The sequence below is a fragment of the Thunnus thynnus genome, chromosome 22, assembly GCF_963924715.1.
Source record: "Thunnus thynnus chromosome 22, fThuThy2.1, whole genome shotgun sequence".
NCBI classification, from domain to species: Eukaryota; Metazoa; Chordata; class Actinopteri; order Scombriformes; family Scombridae; genus Thunnus; species Thunnus thynnus.
This window is the reverse complement of record NC_089538.1, coordinates 2,723,101-2,740,516: the sequence shown is the minus strand read 5'-3', so window position 1 is coordinate 2,740,516 and position 17,416 is coordinate 2,723,101. Positions and strand designations below refer to the sequence as shown.

The 17,416-nt window shown below is 37.6% G+C and overlaps 3 protein-coding genes across 13 annotated transcripts in view; all 3 read right to left on the bottom strand.

The window, feature by feature from the left end:
* LOC137175087 (zinc finger MYND domain-containing protein 15-like) overlaps positions 1-4,327 on the bottom strand; it is a 39,011-nt gene extending 34,684 nt beyond the window's left edge. For 3 of the 9 annotated variants that reach the window (XM_067580754.1, XM_067580757.1, XM_067580758.1), the window contains exons 1-3: positions 4,211-4,318; positions 2,707-2,956; positions 1,467-1,652 (exon numbers count right to left, since the gene is read on the bottom strand). In XM_067580754.1, coding sequence (XP_067436855.1) covers positions 1,467-1,636 — 170 coding nt within the window. In that variant the 5' untranslated portion in view covers positions 1,637-1,652; positions 2,707-2,956; positions 4,211-4,318. Of the gene's footprint in view, positions 1-1,466; positions 1,653-2,706; positions 2,957-3,976; positions 4,132-4,151 lie in introns of those variants that run through there. The other 6 variants (XM_067580760.1, XM_067580753.1, XM_067580759.1 and 3 more) reach the window with 4 other exon arrangements.
* Positions 4,328-6,019: 1,692 nt separating this feature from the next.
* Positions 6,020-13,258, bottom strand: LOC137174432 (leucine-rich melanocyte differentiation-associated protein). Of its 2 annotated transcripts, XM_067579693.1 has the most exons (5): positions 12,513-13,258; positions 10,408-10,656; positions 8,812-9,003; positions 8,624-8,701; positions 6,020-6,398 (listed from the first exon to the last, which is right to left on the bottom strand). In XM_067579693.1, the coding sequence occupies exons 2-5, from the start codon at positions 10,560-10,562 to the stop codon at positions 6,206-6,208; spliced, it is 618 nt and encodes a 205-aa protein (XP_067435794.1). In that variant the 5' UTR covers positions 10,563-10,656; positions 12,513-13,258; the 3' UTR covers positions 6,020-6,205. The 2 variants fall into 2 exon arrangements, with proteins under 2 accessions (XP_067435794.1, XP_067435793.1); XM_067579692.1 differs by lacking the exons at positions 10,408-10,656; positions 12,513-13,258 and adding an exon at positions 8,198-8,227 and having other exon boundaries at positions 8,812-10,078.
* A 106-nt stretch (positions 13,259-13,364) lies between these two features.
* Positions 13,365-17,416, bottom strand: part of frem1a (Fras1 related extracellular matrix 1a) — a 33,233-nt gene continuing 29,181 nt past the window's right edge. Inside the window, exons 31-37 of one of the 2 annotated variants that reach the window (XM_067579690.1) lie at positions 17,081-17,289; positions 16,893-16,940; positions 16,627-16,812; positions 16,329-16,460; positions 15,839-15,954; positions 15,519-15,604; positions 13,365-14,481 (exon numbers count right to left, since the gene is read on the bottom strand). In XM_067579690.1, coding sequence (XP_067435791.1) covers positions 14,279-14,481; positions 15,519-15,604; positions 15,839-15,954; positions 16,329-16,460; positions 16,627-16,812; positions 16,893-16,940; positions 17,081-17,289 — 980 coding nt within the window. In that variant the 3' untranslated portion in view covers positions 13,365-14,278. The remainder of the gene's footprint in view (positions 14,482-15,518; positions 15,605-15,838; positions 15,955-16,328; positions 16,461-16,626; positions 16,813-16,892; positions 16,941-17,080; positions 17,290-17,416) is intronic. The other variant, XM_067579691.1, reaches the window with a different exon arrangement.

Genomic DNA, 17,416 nt, shown 5'->3' with positions numbered 1-17,416 from the left:
TTACCAATGAAGCCTGATGAAACCAATCAGTTAAACAAACTCCAAGCATCCAAGCAAGTTATTGTGCTTGGCCCTAAACACCTTAGAAACACATTATCTAATGATATAGCTACTCTGGATGGCATTAACCTGGCCTCCAGCTCCACCGTAAGGAATCTAGGAGTTATCTTTGATAAGGATATGTCCTTTAACTCCCACATAAATCAAATTTCAAAGACTGCCTTTTTTCACTTACATAACATTGCAAAAATCAGGCACATCCTGTCCCAAAAAGATGCAGAGAAACTAGTCCACACATTTGTTACTTCTAGGCTGGATTATTGCAATTCCTTATTATCAGGCTGCTTCAACAAGTCTCTAAAGACTTTCCAGCTGGTCCAGAATGCAGCTGCATGTGTACTGACTAAAACTAGAAAAAGAGATCACATTTCTCCCATTTTAGCTTCGCTACATTGGCTTCCTGTTAAATTTAGAATAGAATTTAAAATCCTTCTCCTAACTTACAAAGCCCTTAATGGTCAGGCACCATCATATCTTGAAGAGCTCATAGTACCGTATTATCCCACTAGAACACTGCGCTCCCAGAATGCAGGCTTACTGGTGGTTCCTACAACTCTTTAAAAGTAGAATGGGAGGCAGAGCCTTCAGCTATCAGGCTCCTCTCTTGTGGAACCATCTTCCAGATTTGATCCGGGGTGCAGACACCCTCTCTATGTTTAAGAGTAGGCTTAAAACTTTCTTTTTTGATAAAGCTTATAGTTAGAGCTGATCCAGGCTCACCTTGGATCAGCCCTTAGTTATGCAGCTATAGGCCTAGACTGCTGGGGGACTTCCCATGATGCACTGAGCTCGTCTCTCCTCCTCCTCCTCTCCATCTGTATGCATTCATGTAACATCAATGCATGTCACTGACTTTGTTTCTTCCCCAGAGTTTTTTGTGCTTTCTTATCTCGCAGGAAACCCTGGGATGCAGGCCGAGCCTTCGCGGTCCTTTGCAGTCCTGTTGGCATCCTCTCCTGGAAATTGCTACTTATTGTTATTGTTATGATTGTTATTATTCTGTTCCCCCCCCCCCCACTTTTCCCTCTTTCTTTCTCTCTCTCAACCCAACCGGTCAAAGCAGATGGCCGCCCACCAAGAGCTGGGTTCTGCTTGAGGTTTCTACCCGTTGAAGGGGAGTTTTTCCTTACCACTGTCGCCAAGTACTTGCTCATGGGGGAATTGTTGGGTCTCTGTAAATTAAAGAGTACAGTCTTGATCTACTCTATGTGAAAAGTGCCCTGAGATGTTGTGATTTGGCGCTATATAAATAAAAATTGATTGATTGATTGATTGAGGTACTATACTAAACTGTAGGAGTACCCCTGCAGATACTGATGAACAATAACATATGAAGTATTTATTAGCTACAGATACTTCTTTCCCTTATCTGAATTGAAACATATATCCAGCATAGTCTTACTTACCATTTCTGAAGCTGCCTGGGGAAGGAGCGTCTCATACAGACGTTACAGTAGTGTATTGGAGGCCAGCGCAGGCTGAAGGTTGGAGGTCCTTTCTGATTTAGGGGCTTCCAGACTCTGAGGGCCTGGGGCCACAACTCCATGTTGAGGATCTTGTTTCCCTGTTTGAGCATGTGCTGGTGCAACAGCCTGCAAATAAACAAGAAACAAGTCAGTCAAAAATGGGGTGTTGGTATTCTATACTTACTTAAATATACTTATACTGATTTAGTTATAATGAGGCATATTTAGACTTATTTTGTTTATGAGATAAACCAAGTTATAACTCTTTTCTCTCATCCTTTTTGTATTGTAAAACTATGTGATTTTAGTCACTTTTAGCATGTTTTGTAGTTTTAGTTTATATGTTCTCTTCTTCAGGTCAGATTCCAATCATAGCTACAATAGAATAGGTCATGTCCTATATTCTTTCTGGTAATTTGGGTGTTTTTGCAACTTAGATGGAGTTTACCTTTTACAATTAAAAATCTACACATGTGTGTTTTATTTAGGCTGATTCCAGTATTTTTAGACTCAAAATATTAAAAATAGACTACTGTCAGATCATCAAATATAAATAAATGTATTAGTATTTCTCCACCAGAATCAGAATTTTACTTCTTGCAGTGTGGAGAAGGCTGTGAAACTGCATTTAGACCTTAATGGAGAATAAAATCTACAGAAAATGTAATTAAACAGTTAACTGACCAGCGTAGTTAAGCAATGTCAGAGACTTTCTTTTTGGTGTCTCACAGGGTAGGGATAAGGGGGGTGTTCGGGGGAACATTTTGTTCTCCTTTAGCCCAGTTAAGCACAGCACCAACAAAGCCTCAAAGTGAGACAAAAGAAGGTCAAAGAATGCCAAACCGAAAGAGAGACAGAGAGAGAAAACACAGTACTAGTGGGAAAGGAGGAGGAAAACCACCTTACAGATGCACTCACTGACTTTTTACAGCATTACATCACCCAATATCACCCGCAGACCCCAGATTTTCTCCTTGCTCACTAGTGATGCCTTTAAACTCAACACAGTTCACATTCAAGTTTTAGAACATCAGCAGTGATAGCTGGGAGGAAATTTGGGGATTTGGGAGCATTTTTGTGCTTTAAAACAAAATGAAATTGCCTCATATATGACTGACTGCCAGTCAAAATACCCCCCATCCCCCTTTTTATGAGTCTACTGCTAATGTTTCTGCCCCACCTGTGCAGGATCTTGTCACTGGCCCTCAGTCTTTGGGGTTAGCAGGGCATCCCACCATACACTGGAGCGTCCATGCATCTCTGCAGCAGCTTCACTATTGTGTGCAAAGTCCTCATGGCTCCTGAGCCCCCTCCTCCTGCGGGGTCTGTACTGCCCAGGCAAAAAGACCAGCCTTGGTCCAGTACATCAAAACCAAGAGGGAGCCCCAATGCATCCATAACCATCAGGATACTTTTTCCATCATATCTCTCTGAAGATGGATAATGAGGAACATAAGATAAGTCATTTAAAATTATGCAATCATTACATTACATTCATTACAATATGTGTCTTTTTATACATGTCATAGGTCTCTTTTCTGTATAACTATTATAAAGAGGGAATAAATGCAACTCAACTGTTTCCAGACTACTGTTTAATGGGTGTGTTGTCAAACTTTTTATCATCACTAGTTTAGCTGCACTTTGCTAATCATTTGAAGTTTTAACCCATTTTCTGACATTCTGCTAACTCATTGAGTTTAAATGAATACTTCCAGCATTTTGGGAAATATGATTAGCTTTTTGCCCCCAAAAGTGAGATAAAAAGATGGGTAAGTTATCAATCTTATGTCTGTGCTCAACCATGGAGCTGTGGTCAGGATGTAGTTAGCTGCTTGGCCTAACATAATGACTGGAGGCAGGGGGAAACAGCTAGCCTGGCTATTTCCAAAGCTGGAAATAATGTTAACAGAATATTGTTTTTATATTTCAGTAACATACATAAAACATGCTCATTTGTAAGCTTTAGAGGTATTGGTAGGCATATTTTTAAACTTTAGACTACTTTTTTCCTGCTCCAAGCCTATATGCTAATCTATTAGCAGCTATTAGCTATGATAAAAATGTCTTCAGCTTCATAACACACAGACATGAGATTTAGGCTATTTCGATTGTCTCACTCCAGGAAAAAGAGTGAATAAGCATTAATTTACATATTTTCCAAAATGTTGAACTATTTTTAAATTGACAAGGTGGTTTGATACATAAAATAAAAGACTTGGAATGAAGAAAGAGCCATGCAGATATTGACACAAGCACTTAATGATCTGAACCAACTTCAGTTTAGCTAAATTAGCTGAGTGCTGCTTGTGAGATAACTTTATTTACATTTGACAGACTGAAAGGAGTCATTCTTTGTATTAAATAGGCTACTGTTCTTTTGATACTTAAATACATGTAACATATCTATTGAACAAAATTACAAACTATTTACAGCTCAGTTAACCTACCTTTTAATATTATGTTGTATTAGCACAGCATTAGCTAATCATAGTTAGCTATATTTTGTTTGTTTTCCTGCTTTGTAGCTAAGTTGGCTAACTAGCAGCACAATTACTGTCAATTTGTTGAATTTGTTTTAAAACATTAAAACATTCATAACTAACTCATTCATAATAGGTTTACCTATAGCTTGAGCTAGAAAAAGGCATTTATATATTTCACCAGGCAATATCCACACTCACCCAGTTCAGACCAGCCTACACTGGCCCTTTATGTTGAGGAATGACACTGTTTCTTGATGTGGGAAACAAATATGAATTGATGCTAGAAAATGGTTCTTTTACAAGATGTCCTTGACAACAGTTCTATCTAAGTAGAACATTATATTAGCAGGGAGGTATTTTCTTAAATAGAAAAAAATATCAGGAGCAAATTGTTAATTTGATAGATTTATTATTGTTTATCAGCATTTCCATGTGTTCCACAGCTGTTATTCCATGTCTATTTGTAATGTAATATTTTGGACAACATTTCTACTTTTGAGTGTGATAGTTCACACTTGTCCTTGGAAATCGTATTTTGAGTAAAAAATCTTAACTCAAGATCCTCTTACTAACTTTTTACTGGAGTTTTCAACTGTATCTCACAGTCTTGATCAGCAAATGAAGTTTTTTCAGCTGTCAGAGATGTCTCAAATTTTGTATGATTTATTTTGGTGCTACCTCAAACACATCAAGTTACCTTGAATACATCACACAATGTCAACTGAACTTTTTGTACAGTTGCATGCTTTTATCAGTTCATGTTTAAAAAATGCAGCATAATTATGGTGAAATTAAGTCTTTTAATAAAACTCTGTATTGATTCCGTTCCCAGATTGTTCCCAGATTTGCAATTGCTTTTCATTGTTCATTTATAGGCACATGTGAGTGTTAACTATACCAGAGTCACATGAGACAAAGTAAATAGAGTCTGTTCACAATATGTTTGGAAATCAATTGCCTGGAAAATAACTTAACACAAATGTGAAAGCTCTATTCTTCTGACCTTAAAATGCCATTTTCAAATGCTGGAAGTGATTTCATGTAACAGTGTGTGTTATGTTGACAGGCAACAGACATACTGAAATTTATTCAGCAAAATAATCTCGAGATGGGACATCATCTTAACAAACACAGGGAGCAACAGCAGTAATACACAACAAAGGTGACACATCTTTAATAGTTAGAAACAAGAACTTTGAGGAATTTATTGGTATGGACGTAAAAAGGAGTTGATAAGATATTGAGCTGTTCAAAAAACTCTGTGTTTGTACATCTATATTTTAGTCTCTCTCTCTCTTTAGTCTATATTTAGTCTTTAAAACATTAGAAAACATCAAAAAAAAAAAAAAAAAAAATGCCCATCACAATATCCTAGAGGCTGAGCTTACTTCACTAAATGTCTTGTTTTATCCAACAAAAGTCCAAAGCAAAAAAGTGATATTCCAGTTATTACAATGTAAGACTAGAAAAGCTACAAACTCTCAAATTTGAGAAACTGGAACTATCAAATTATTTGGGGTATTTTCTTGAAAAATTACCTAAACAATTAAATAGTTATCAAATTAGTTGCAGATTTAATTTCTGACGTTTGACTAATATATTAATGGACTGTCACTGCTGCTCTAAAATGATCATTTCACATACTGACCTTAATTTGAGACCATACATTAGCTTGAAAACCGGTGGGCTGACACCAGCAAACTTGAAGTTATTGCACTGAGAGCAGATAGAGAGGAAACTGTGTCATCTTCTGTTTGACTTTAATGCCCCTTAGTGGTAGTATCCAAAAAGACACTTATAATTCAGGCAGCTACAGCCCCATTCCCCCTTTGGATCTGGAAAACCTTTTGAAAATCCTATAAGTAGAGGCATCTGGACCATGATTCACCACTTTTTGTGCCTCCTTGGATACTTTTTCACTCTAAATAAATAAATCTTGTCTCTGACACAACATCACTTTCCAAATATGTCAAGGAAAGGTGAAGAAAATGATGCACAAGACATCTAAATTATTTTCATTTAATATGATGTGCAGCCATACAAAACATAGAGTTTGGATTTAAATATTACATGTCAGTTAAGTGTTGGAACAAGAAGATACAGAACATACAATTATATATTTTATATATTATATCATTAAATATATTATTAAAAAGGTGATCATAAAGGAAGGGTTTAAAAACTTTGTGCATGCTATTGCCTTATGACAGTACTTGACTTTTTCTGCATGTGTGTGTGTTTCTTGGATGAATCCTCCTTCCTCTTTCTGCTGCCATGAGTACTCTGCTGCAGCCTGTAGGTTTTTCTAGCTTGGACTCTCTCCTTCTCCAGGACCTCAGTGTCATCCAGAATCTCCAGCCCCGGGAGCTGACTGATGACATACTGTCTATAGGGCAAATGGGAAACAATGTTAGGAAGACATGTAGTATATAGATTGATTTAGGGCAACATTACAGTAACAAGTATTACAAGTGCTATTCAAAACAGCAGCTCTGCCACAAATTCAACCTTTATGCAGCTGAATGAAGAGTTTTTTTCTAGGAGTCCTTTCTCAAGTATGTAGATGGGGTGGACAAAACATTAAAAACACTTCTCAATATAATGCAGTCCAGTACAACACTATCACTGACTATGACCTCAGTAATATACACGTAGTTGAATTAATTAGCTTTAACAAGAACCTGAACATTATAAGCTTCATAAAGGCAAAACTTATGGCAGAGCTGTTGTATTAGATTGTTTGGGTGTTCCTAATAAAGTGGCTAAATATAGTACATAGATTTGTACAAGCCATTTAGATAAAATCACATTTTCAGCAGTGAACGGATCCCACTATCTTTCCAAAATCAGACTTTGAAAGAGGTTGCTGTGCCTTGCCCCTGTTCACTGCAACTCCGGTACATAAACGAGTCAACATGACATGGGTGGACATTTGCACAACACAATGGGATACAGCAGTTAATACCACAGACCTATCAAATTGCATTGCAAAGATAATACTCGGGGCTTATATTGATGTGAATCATGATGTGGAGGGCACAGTGATGCACCTGCTGTAGCATTGTCCACTGGTGAAGAGACTGAAACCCTTTCATCCATTTCATCTGTTGGTGTTGTATGTTGGTTTTTGTATTGGTGGTACTGTATAATGTTATGTTTAAGTTATTATATCAGTGCTGTGTTCTCCTTTGATATGATTGCTATTCTTCTTTTTGCCTCCTTAAATTATACATTTAAAAACCTAAAACAGATTTTGGCACCACATTCTTAGACCAATGAGCCAGATGTGGGGGGCCCTGTGGTCTGATTTTGACAGTGTGTGAGATTTAGGGGGATCTATTGGCAGAAATGGAATATAATATTCATAAGTATGTTTTAATTAGTGTATAATCACCTGAAAATAAGAATTGTTGTGTCTTTGTTACGTTAGAGTGAGTCCTTTATATCTACATGATAGTGAGTGGGTTCTCTTCCACGGAAGTGTTTCTACAGTAGCCCAGAACAGACAAACCAAACACTGGCTCTAGAGAGGGTCTTTGGCGTTTTTCTGTAAATTCTCCTACATGCTTGAAAGGGAGGGGTGGAGGGGAGGGGTATTCAATTGGTCGCATTCTGCAACCTCACTGCTAGATGCCACTAAATCCAACACACTGGTCCTTTAAGTAAAAGTAGCAATTCTACTAAAATAGAAGTAGCTAAGTATCAAAAACATAAAAATACTTATTATGCAGCAGAATGACTCTTGTTAGTGTTGCATTGTCATATATTATATTACTGATGCTGTAAGCAGCATATTAAATGTTTTGGTTTGGTCTGGGGGGAGCTGACTTAACTAATCTATATACTGTTGATAAGGACTGACAACCAGGCAAATCAGGCAACTGCCTCCAAAAGGCCCTAAATTAGCTCTTTAGCAATTAGTTTGTGGTAATTTCATTGATTGCACATTCATTTGGGGATATACACCACTAAGGCACAAACAAAAATTATTAGGACCTTAAAGCTATTAACTGATCCTTATTAGCTTTAATATTTCAGCTGACATTATGCTTACATTGCATAAAATGTTGTTTTAGTGTGAAAATGACTTGTATCCACAGTAGCATTTCCATATTGTTTTTATAGAGACCAAACCTTTGTTTTTGCATGTAAATTCTTACTTTGCAAAGTAAGTAGTTAATTTACCTTTCAAAAATGTAGTGCAGTAGAGGTAGCCTATAAAGTTCCAGAAAATGAAAGTACACAAATAAAGTACAAGTAAAAATTTGTACCTTACAGTACAGTAATAGAATACAGCACTCTACTTAGTTACATTCAAACCACTGCGGATGGTACATTTTGTTTTTGCATTGCTCAACTTTTGAACTTAAATGCAAAATATATACTTTTCATACCTTAGAAATCTAATGATCAGGTTGTGTGTATGTCTAGTTATAAGAATAAAAAGTTATAATTCTGCTAAAAGGCATGTGACACAGCATTTTGAGAGAATATTCCGTGGAGTTAGTGAAATGTAGTGGCAAAAGTACACATTGATTTTTGATTTTGGTTCATGAGACTTCATTTTTACAGAAATGCGCAGGTAGTGATAAATAGGACCTTGTTGCTCACCTGTAGTCTTTGTACTGAGTCAGACTTCCTCCATTGAAATAGCTTGGTGCTGCCTCATTGTTCATCATACTGAGGATCCTAAATTTGAAATGTATATAGAACCGTGAGGAAGAATGAATAAAAACTAGATATATGCATTCTACAAACAGCAACACTAACTACTCAGTGAAAAACACTCCCAGGCTCACTTTATGCTGGGGAACTTTCGTCGGATTTCTTCCACAAAGACAGGCAGATTGTTGATCTTGTTCTTGTTGATGCATACTGTGGTGACGCTGGGCATGTAGGGGAACTTGACGTGAGACGTGTAGTTGTTGCAGTCCAGGATCAGAGTGCTGAGCCTCTCCAGCTGACCCAGCAGAGCCGGGTTCCAATAAAGACTGAATGAAGGAGAACACACTGAGCTACAACTGCTGAGATTTGTCAGTTACAGCAACTCTGGTGACTCTGCAGTTCTCCTCAGTTCTACTGAACTTTCAGTGTCTTTTAGCTCATTGTTTTGGTTCTCACTGCTCTCATCAGCGTCATTTACAGCAGCTGCATGCAGCTGTTTTCAATAAATAAAGCTCTGATGAACCCACTTTACACTACCTGCCCAGCACAAAACAGCTGACGGACAAAAGAGACAAATATTTTTCTCAGGAGTTGGTGGAGACAAAAACAGAGCTAGAAGGAGAGTGAATATTGAACTTAAATCATATAGAAAGCTCTCATAGTGATAATGAAGACATATTCTGTCTCTCATGCCACTGCATTTCTATGGAACTTTACAGACCTACATGCACACCTGTCCTTTATTTCCACTAATCAACCATCCAGTATTTATACCTGCCTACTTTCACCAGTACTCTGCCAGATTGTCAGTGTTGCCAATGCCTTCCAGTTATTCAAGCCTCCCTGTTCCACATTATTCTAGCCAGCTTGTCTCCTCCTGCCTGTGACCTGATTCCTGCCTTTATCCTATTGGACTTGTTTGTCTCCTTCTTTGGACTGCCTTGTGTGTCTGAGCCTGTTTATTTGACCAACGATTTAGTGAAGTCCATTTTATTGTACCTGCTCACAACAAGCTGAAAACAAATCTGACATTATGGCCTTAGTAAGCTTAAAGATTAAGATTTTTGTTTAATGAATCTTACACAGCGCAGCAACTTTTTTGTCCACTTGAGTGCAGTGAAACATACTGTAAATACAATAATAACATATTATCACCTCATAAAGTTGTTGTGGCTGACGTTAGCAAACCATCACCTATTTACACTCTGTTTTAGCTCTGTTTTGGTCTCCAACAACTCCTGGGAAAAATATGTCTCTTTAGCTGCTAAATGCTCCACTATGTTCTGCAGCTAGTTGCTAACCTTGTCTGTCTGCTGTTTGGTGTTGTGTAGGTCCTGTACTGTGGGTTTAATCAGAGCTTTTTCACTGAAAATGGTTGCCTGCTGCTGTTGCTGTTGCTGGAAACTAGGTTGATGAGAGTGGTAGTTTGTAGGTTGGACAAACCAAAACAATGAACTAAAAGAGGCTAAAAAGCTCCATATAGCTGAGGTCAAGTGCAGAGTCGGTGATAATTCTCTGTGGGTTTGTCACCACAAGCAATATCTTTCACATTACACTCAATTATTTCATCCATTGTTTATATAAACTATTGAATAATGCAGCTTAACTTTTTACTTCTCTTTTATGTAACCCAAGCTTTAGGAGAAGGCACAGGCTATATGTGGCATACAGCTGTTGTAGTTGCTTCTTCTGGTAGCTTCTGGTTATTTAGAAAAGGATACTCATTCAGCACATTGTAACTCAGGTCCAGCACCTCCAGGGTATCTGTCTGTGTTAGAATGGTTTCATAGGGGATTTCTGTCAGGCCCTGGTAGGCAAACGAAAGCCACTGAAAGCTTGAGGCGTGGCTGGGCTGACTGTGCTGGCCAGAGGTATGATGATCCATGACAAAAACTCCAGCACTAAAACTTCTTGAGTTTCTCCCCACTCCTAACCGTGAAGATTTGGAGGGAAGTCAGATGATTATGTCATGACCAAACCTTGAATAAACAAAAAAGCAGAAAAAGAGTAAGAGATAGTATGATGCAGAAAAGCTGATTTGAAAATGAACAAACAAGACATATTATTTTAGTTAAAGTACATACTACCTTGCTTATCTGTTTACAAGGGACACAGCAACATGGAATCTCATGTAATACTTCTGCAATACAGCACATAGTTATTTTGTCAAACTATTAAGTGCAACATCAGGAGAGATTGGTGCAGAAATGGTGGATTGCCTTTCAGTTAATCTACACTTTGCTGTGAGTAATATTAGATGTGTGCCATCAAAGATTGGAGGATTGGATTTTTTTGCAAATAATGTCCATATGTAACCACATGGAGAAAAAACTCTTTGAAATACAGTTTTATTGATGTAGATTGGTTCAGTGATTTAAGTGTAAATGTTCCAATTGGGTAAATTTCTAAATTGTTTCCCCTTTAAGGTTGTTAAAATCATCTCACTCCATACTCTCTACATCATACATATTTGTGTATCAGTTTATTCCAACTTATTGAAGCTATTTTAGATGTACACTGAAAAAATATTGAAAGCCAAGACTCTATTGTTGTTAAGGCTGCACAATGACATCAAGTGGAAATATTCTAGATGTCTTGGGGATCATTTTATACACATCTCTCCACAATTCAGACACGCCTGATATATTTGGTGTCTTTGAATAATTATAGGATCTTCACCAGACTTTAAAATACACTGCCATGGGTTTGAATGATGTTTGGCTGATCCACTGTTGGTCAGTGAGGTTTAAGGGGAACTGTACATGAAACAGAAGTTAAATGAAATGATTCAGAAATAAAGTGACAGTTTTGAGGTGCTTATACTTTACTAAAGTATTTCCATTTTATGCTACTTTATACTCCCACTCCACAACATTACAGAGAGAAATATTTTACTTTTTACTCCTCTAAATTTATTTCACAGCTATAGTTACTAGTTAATTTTGGATTTTAGGAGTAAAACATATGATATTTTTTAAAATATTTGTAATTAATTGAGATCACTTTGTAGATATTTGTTTTCACTTTCACATATAAGGGTCTTTTCCTGTTGACCATCATCCAAAATAAGCCACATTAAATCTCCTTTGACTTCATGTTGTAAAAAAATAAAACTTGAAAAATTCCAAGAGGGTGAATCCTTTAAACAAGCACTGTATATCTGTATACAGTACATGTAATAAATATAACACTGACTGGGGAAATTTTGCACAAGTACTTTTTACACTTTTTTGCAAATAATACTCATTAATTTACTTGAGGAAGACTTTGAATACAAGACTTTTACTTGTAAAAGTATATTTTAATACTGTTGTGATGCAACTTTTACTTAAGTAAAAGGTCTCAATACTTCCTCCATCACTGATAATACTCAAAATACAGTTGACCTTTGTATTACAAATACAGTAAATATGTTAAATGGAAATTTAGGGTGAATTTTAGTCAGTCCGTTTCACTGTCCACGCCTGCAGATGATGCACCATTACAAGAGAGCAGCTGTTAGGTCAGTTATATTACCTACTGCTAAAGAGTACATTCCATTCAACACTGGTGGTGAATTATTAGTGAAAATCTAACCTCTTCATTTAAATAACTTGAAGGAATTTCAACCTTACTGACTGATGATGATACATTCATTCTGCTATTCTGTTAAACAGCTAAGGCATCTGCATCAATTTTTCATTTTCATTCATCCACTTTTACTGAATATATCAACTATAACAGCATGTTGGCACTGATCTTAAATGCAACAAATATTTCAAGATGTTCTGCTACACCAATATAAATCTAGATTCACCATAAACATGTGTAAGTATTGAGTTTTAGCTGAACTCACCAAGCTGACAAGGATCTGCTGTAGCTTCTCAGTGCATGAAAACCTCTGACGATTGCTTCCAGCTCAAATAAAAGGCCCTCTTTCATACCCCGGCTGTAGATCACATGATGGGGATAATCACATTGCAGCTGAACCTTGTGGTTCGCAGGACCTACTGGACCAGATCTGAATAACAGCAATAGTGTTGCATTCTCTAAAAAGAGACAACAACAACTTGACAGGGGCTTATAAGCAATAAAGAAATGTCAACATTATGTCAAGTTTTCCTATACTCAAGGACAATACTACCAAATTCAGACAAAGGACATTAATTCATTGAGAACATTACTTCTATAATATGAGCTAATTTTATTGTAAATGTTTACACAGACACACAATTGGTTACAGGGCAGCTGCATCTTGATGACCACAGATTAGAGTCTTGCATGTCTGATATCAAGCTCTAAGGAATAGTTTGACATTTTGGGAATTTGATACCTCTCATGTGGTTTTACAGTGAGTTATATGCTGGACTTTTTCTTGGCAGTGAATTCCTTGAGTCTTGTTGTCACTGTGGGGTTGCCGGGTGACCAGAGGAGACTCCCTGAGGTCACTGCCCCTGGCAAGGAAGTAGTGACTTTGAATGGACAAATAAGAAAGTGGTATTGATCCTCTCATCTAACTATCAGTAAGAAGATGAATGCGCATATTTTCCAATGTCAAACCATTCCTTTTAGAATATTCACAAATACTGCTTTGAGTCTTCTTGCAAATGCTATACAGATATATAAAAATGATTCCATTAGAACCTGTTGTAACTAACCCTGAATATAACTTCAGTAGCTGCACAAATAAATAACTGATCATGCAAAATATTCCATTAGAGTTTAATTTACAAATAATATAAGAGTTCATCAAATGTTCTTAAATGGCATTAATACAGTTTGAAGATGTGTTTGAAGCAATGAAGAGCTCAGACTTTGGTGAATAATTTGATAAATTGGAAATACAGTACGTAGTCCATAAGTGGATTAACCTTTTATGTGGCCTGGGCAAAGATTTGCTGTTGGGCCCCCATTGGCCCCCCTCCACACTAACACCATCTCTGTCTGTGCTTTGTATATATACCCTTTCACCTCTTAATTCCCTTAAGTTCAGTGCACACAGGCATAGCATTTTCATTATATTTCAGCCTGTAGACACGGAAACCAAACAGTATGCTGCTCCTCTGCTGGAAGTATTGCTGGACCCAGGTTTGCTTTGTGTCACTAGTTTGTGGGAATTCAATTAAACAACAAATTTGTTTAAGAGTATGTACAATTTTAAGCACAGTATAAATTAAAACAAAAAGGGCTTAAAACTAGATTAGACCTCAAGATATTTGCAACACTAAGGTACAATATCAGATACCATATTTGCAATTAAATTACAATTACAACCAAATGACACAGGGCTTCTGGGGGCCTTGATGGTCTGGGGCCCCAGGTCAGTTTTGCCCAGTTGGTATTGCAGTCTTGGTTCTGTCTGAAATAAGGAAGATACTAAATACTTTACATGTGTAACAATACTTTCAGTGGTTAAGCAGAATAAATGATGTGTAAACAATGTAACATTTCACGTTACTTTTTTGACACAATAATGGTCACAAAGTTCATTAAAAATGAAATGACCGATTTAACACAGTTCCCACTTATCCTTATTGGAAAGTTACTTGTTATTGTAGTTTAAATGTCCTGAGTATCAGTTCTTCCTCCCGACTCTTCTGAAACAACACAATGGTACAAAATTCAAGTTTTGACAGAACACATGTAGCGATGGCTTCTGCCGGTCTTGCAGTCCCTGATCTGCCACTTTGCCCTCTTCCACACCAGAACGCACTTTTTGCTTCCTTTCATTTTGGACCGAGGGGGTGTCTTCCTCCAGTTAGTGTAGCTCACCGGCTCACCTCCCGCCCACTCCCAACTTCCTCTGCCCTCTCTGTCATTCAGGCCTTACACAATAAGAAAAAAACAGCTTGTTTGACTGGAGTAGAGAAATTTCACTCTGCAATAGAGAAAATATATTTTCAGGCCAATAAGTGCAAAAAGTGTTCTTAATTATCAATGATGAGCCAATTGTTAATTTAAGTTGCACAGAAATGAATTTAAAAAATGAGCTTCTTTCACCCATGACAGGATGATGCAATGCATTAACTGATTATTACTATGTGAATATAGAATATGCACAGAGTTGATATTTTGCATCTAGGCTCTGACCTTGTCAATCCTACAAGAAATATACCAAACTTTGCACAGCAGGGATTGGAGAGTGATGATAATAACTTCTTCCTTAAGGGAAGGTACACCAGTCTACAGGTGGATGGTGAGCTTATGAAATACTATATCAACAGCAGCAGATATGGCAACAGCAGTAACAGCAAGTGACAGCATAGCTTTCAGGTGAATGGTGTGATAGCAGGCACGGATCCAATCCATCAGATTGATGACTCAGATACTGACCTAATTAAGCAAAGCAGGTATTGGCCAGGCATGACCAATTCACATTGAATCCTTACATATTACCGGCTCTGCTCCATTGATTTGCTGTAGTGAACTCCTGTAATTTTGATGTGTTAAGCTTCTAACTGTTCTAACTCACCTCTTCCTGCATGTGCTTCACAATAAATGCATTTCATTGTAGTCCTTTACTGTGAAAACTTCAATTGTTGACAATATCTTGGGAGTCAGCTAATGTTACCAAACATTTACTCACTGCATTTAGTAAATCTTGCAATGCAATGGACATTTGCGTGGAAGAAGTAACATTCAATTTAATTACATGTTTAACAAAGCGTGATAAAGGAAAGTGGCTAAGAAAACAAAGACTGATATTACATCTTTTTAGGCATGAACTATGAGCTGACATAAAATTGGTGGAGTGCATCTTTAATACAACCTCTGACACTGTAACATTACACACAACAATTACTTAGAGGTGTTTTAAATCATCTTTAAACCAGAATGTAACAAGTAATTTAAAGATACACACCTATCCAAAATGGTTTCCTTCCGCTGAAGTCCCACAGCCAGTCCATATCAACTTTAGAGAGAACGCTTGCTAGACTGCCTTTATATCTGAAATGAAATCAAAAAGAAGGAAAGTAGTGTATTCATGTTAGAGGGATAATTTATGGACCATATAATTCAGATTACATAGTTTTTGTGTGTGACAGACAACTACTCAGAAACATGTATTGTTTGCCCATGTCTGCTCCCTTACAATTTCTCTCCAAGTCTGTTTATCCTTTAAATGAGAATGAGTGAAATGTAAGAGAAATTAGTGTCTAGGAGATTACTCTTAAAGTGTACCTCTCTCTGCATGCCCTGTTAGCTGTGCTCCATGTGGCTTTGTGCTCTGTGCTGAGGATGTAGCAGTGGCCACTGTGAAAGGTCCAGCCTTGAGGACATAGCTGAGTGCTCACCATCTGTGTTTTAAGAGGAAAAGGGCAGAGATGTTGACATAGGTGAACATGAATGATTTCAGATGAATACTTAGAGGTAGGATGTTTATCAACATTTTGTCAAGGGAAGAGAAAGATTACCTCCAAAGCTATTATCTACAAACATTCCATATGGGGTACCACAGGGGTCTATCCTGGGTCAACTTTTAAGTCTTAATATGTTACCAGTAAGGATCATAATGGCAGTGCTGACTTTCATTACTATGCAGATGACACCCAACTCTATATAGCAGTTTATTCCTGATGACCTGACTCCCTTAACTCAGGATAAATTAGAAGTATTTTTTATTTATTTTATGTAGTGAAAGTGAAGCTATGTTGCAAAGCTGGACGAGGACCTGGTCAGTTGGTGCCCAGGGTTTCCAGGAGACACCATTGCAGTGAAAGAGCTGATTGGTCGTCTGGTTGAAATGCAAGAGACCCATCAGTTCTGGCACACACGGCTTGGGGATGGAGTTATCAGCTGCAACCTATGGGCAATACATATTCACAGAGAAATGAACTTAGTTCTGCTTCAAATGGAATGTTATATGTTCCCTAGCATTGTATAAAGCACCTCACATCGGTATAGATGCATTTAGAGAGAGAAATTCTATGGTCCTGTTTTTGGTCCTAAAATTCTCAGAATGCACTCACATGTCCTTTGACCAGTCCACTTTTTCCAGGGTTTGGGAGCTTTCTCTGGGGGCCAGGCTTTGACTTAGTTAGCACTGCTGATGCCTGCAGCTGTGCCCCCCTGCTAACCACACGGATGTTTGCCTTTCTTCCCTTCCTTGACGGGGAGGTGTCATCTTCTACTTGCATTTGCATGATGCCGTGATACTGTAATTAAACAAACAACAAAAATTAAGACTTTTCTGACGTTTAGGAACACCATATAGTTAGTATTAGCTGCTGCTTACCGTGTAAACTATGTCTGTCCCATTGTGAAAAACTGATGAAGGTGCAATCTGAAAGATCAAATACAGTTTCTAAACTAACTGTTCATAGAATTGTTAAGCTGATGAAATAAAGCCACAACAAAAAGGAGAATGGCAGTTATTTAGGATGAAGTCAAATCTGTTGGTGATCTTAAAGAGCAGGTACTTACAGACTTTGGATTGCCTATAGCTCTGAGTTTCTTTTTTCGGAGGCCTACTCCAGGCCTGGAGATGCTGTCTCCACGAGTCCAAATAACTGATTCTGTGCCAAGGGGCAGTTTCTCTAGTTTAATGGATCCATGCTGGGGGTACGTCTCTGATCGAATCTCTTTTCCTCCGAGAACTGGAGCCTCCTGATCCTGGTTTAGCCTGCATTGTCCTGTGGTTTTTAAGTTTTAACTGTTAAATTGGTGGTTTGAATCAATCACGTGGAAGCAGACATCCACCATCATCCATAGATAATGGTTATTAAAATGATAATGAATGACGTGTACAGTAGGGATTAA

Coding starts and splice junctions, on each gene's coding strand:
- LOC137174432 (XM_067579693.1), bottom strand. CDS start 10,562: ATGGATCATCATACCTCTGGCCAGCACAGTCAGCCCAGCCACGCCTCA. Junction 8,702..8,811: donor CGAAAGTTCCCCAGCATAAA/GTGAGCCTGGGA, acceptor TTTCAAATTTAG/GATCCTCAGTATGATGAACA. Junction 6,399..8,623: donor ACTCAGTACAAAGACTACAG/GTGAGCAACAAG, acceptor TTTGCCCTATAG/ACAGTATGTCATCAGTCAGC.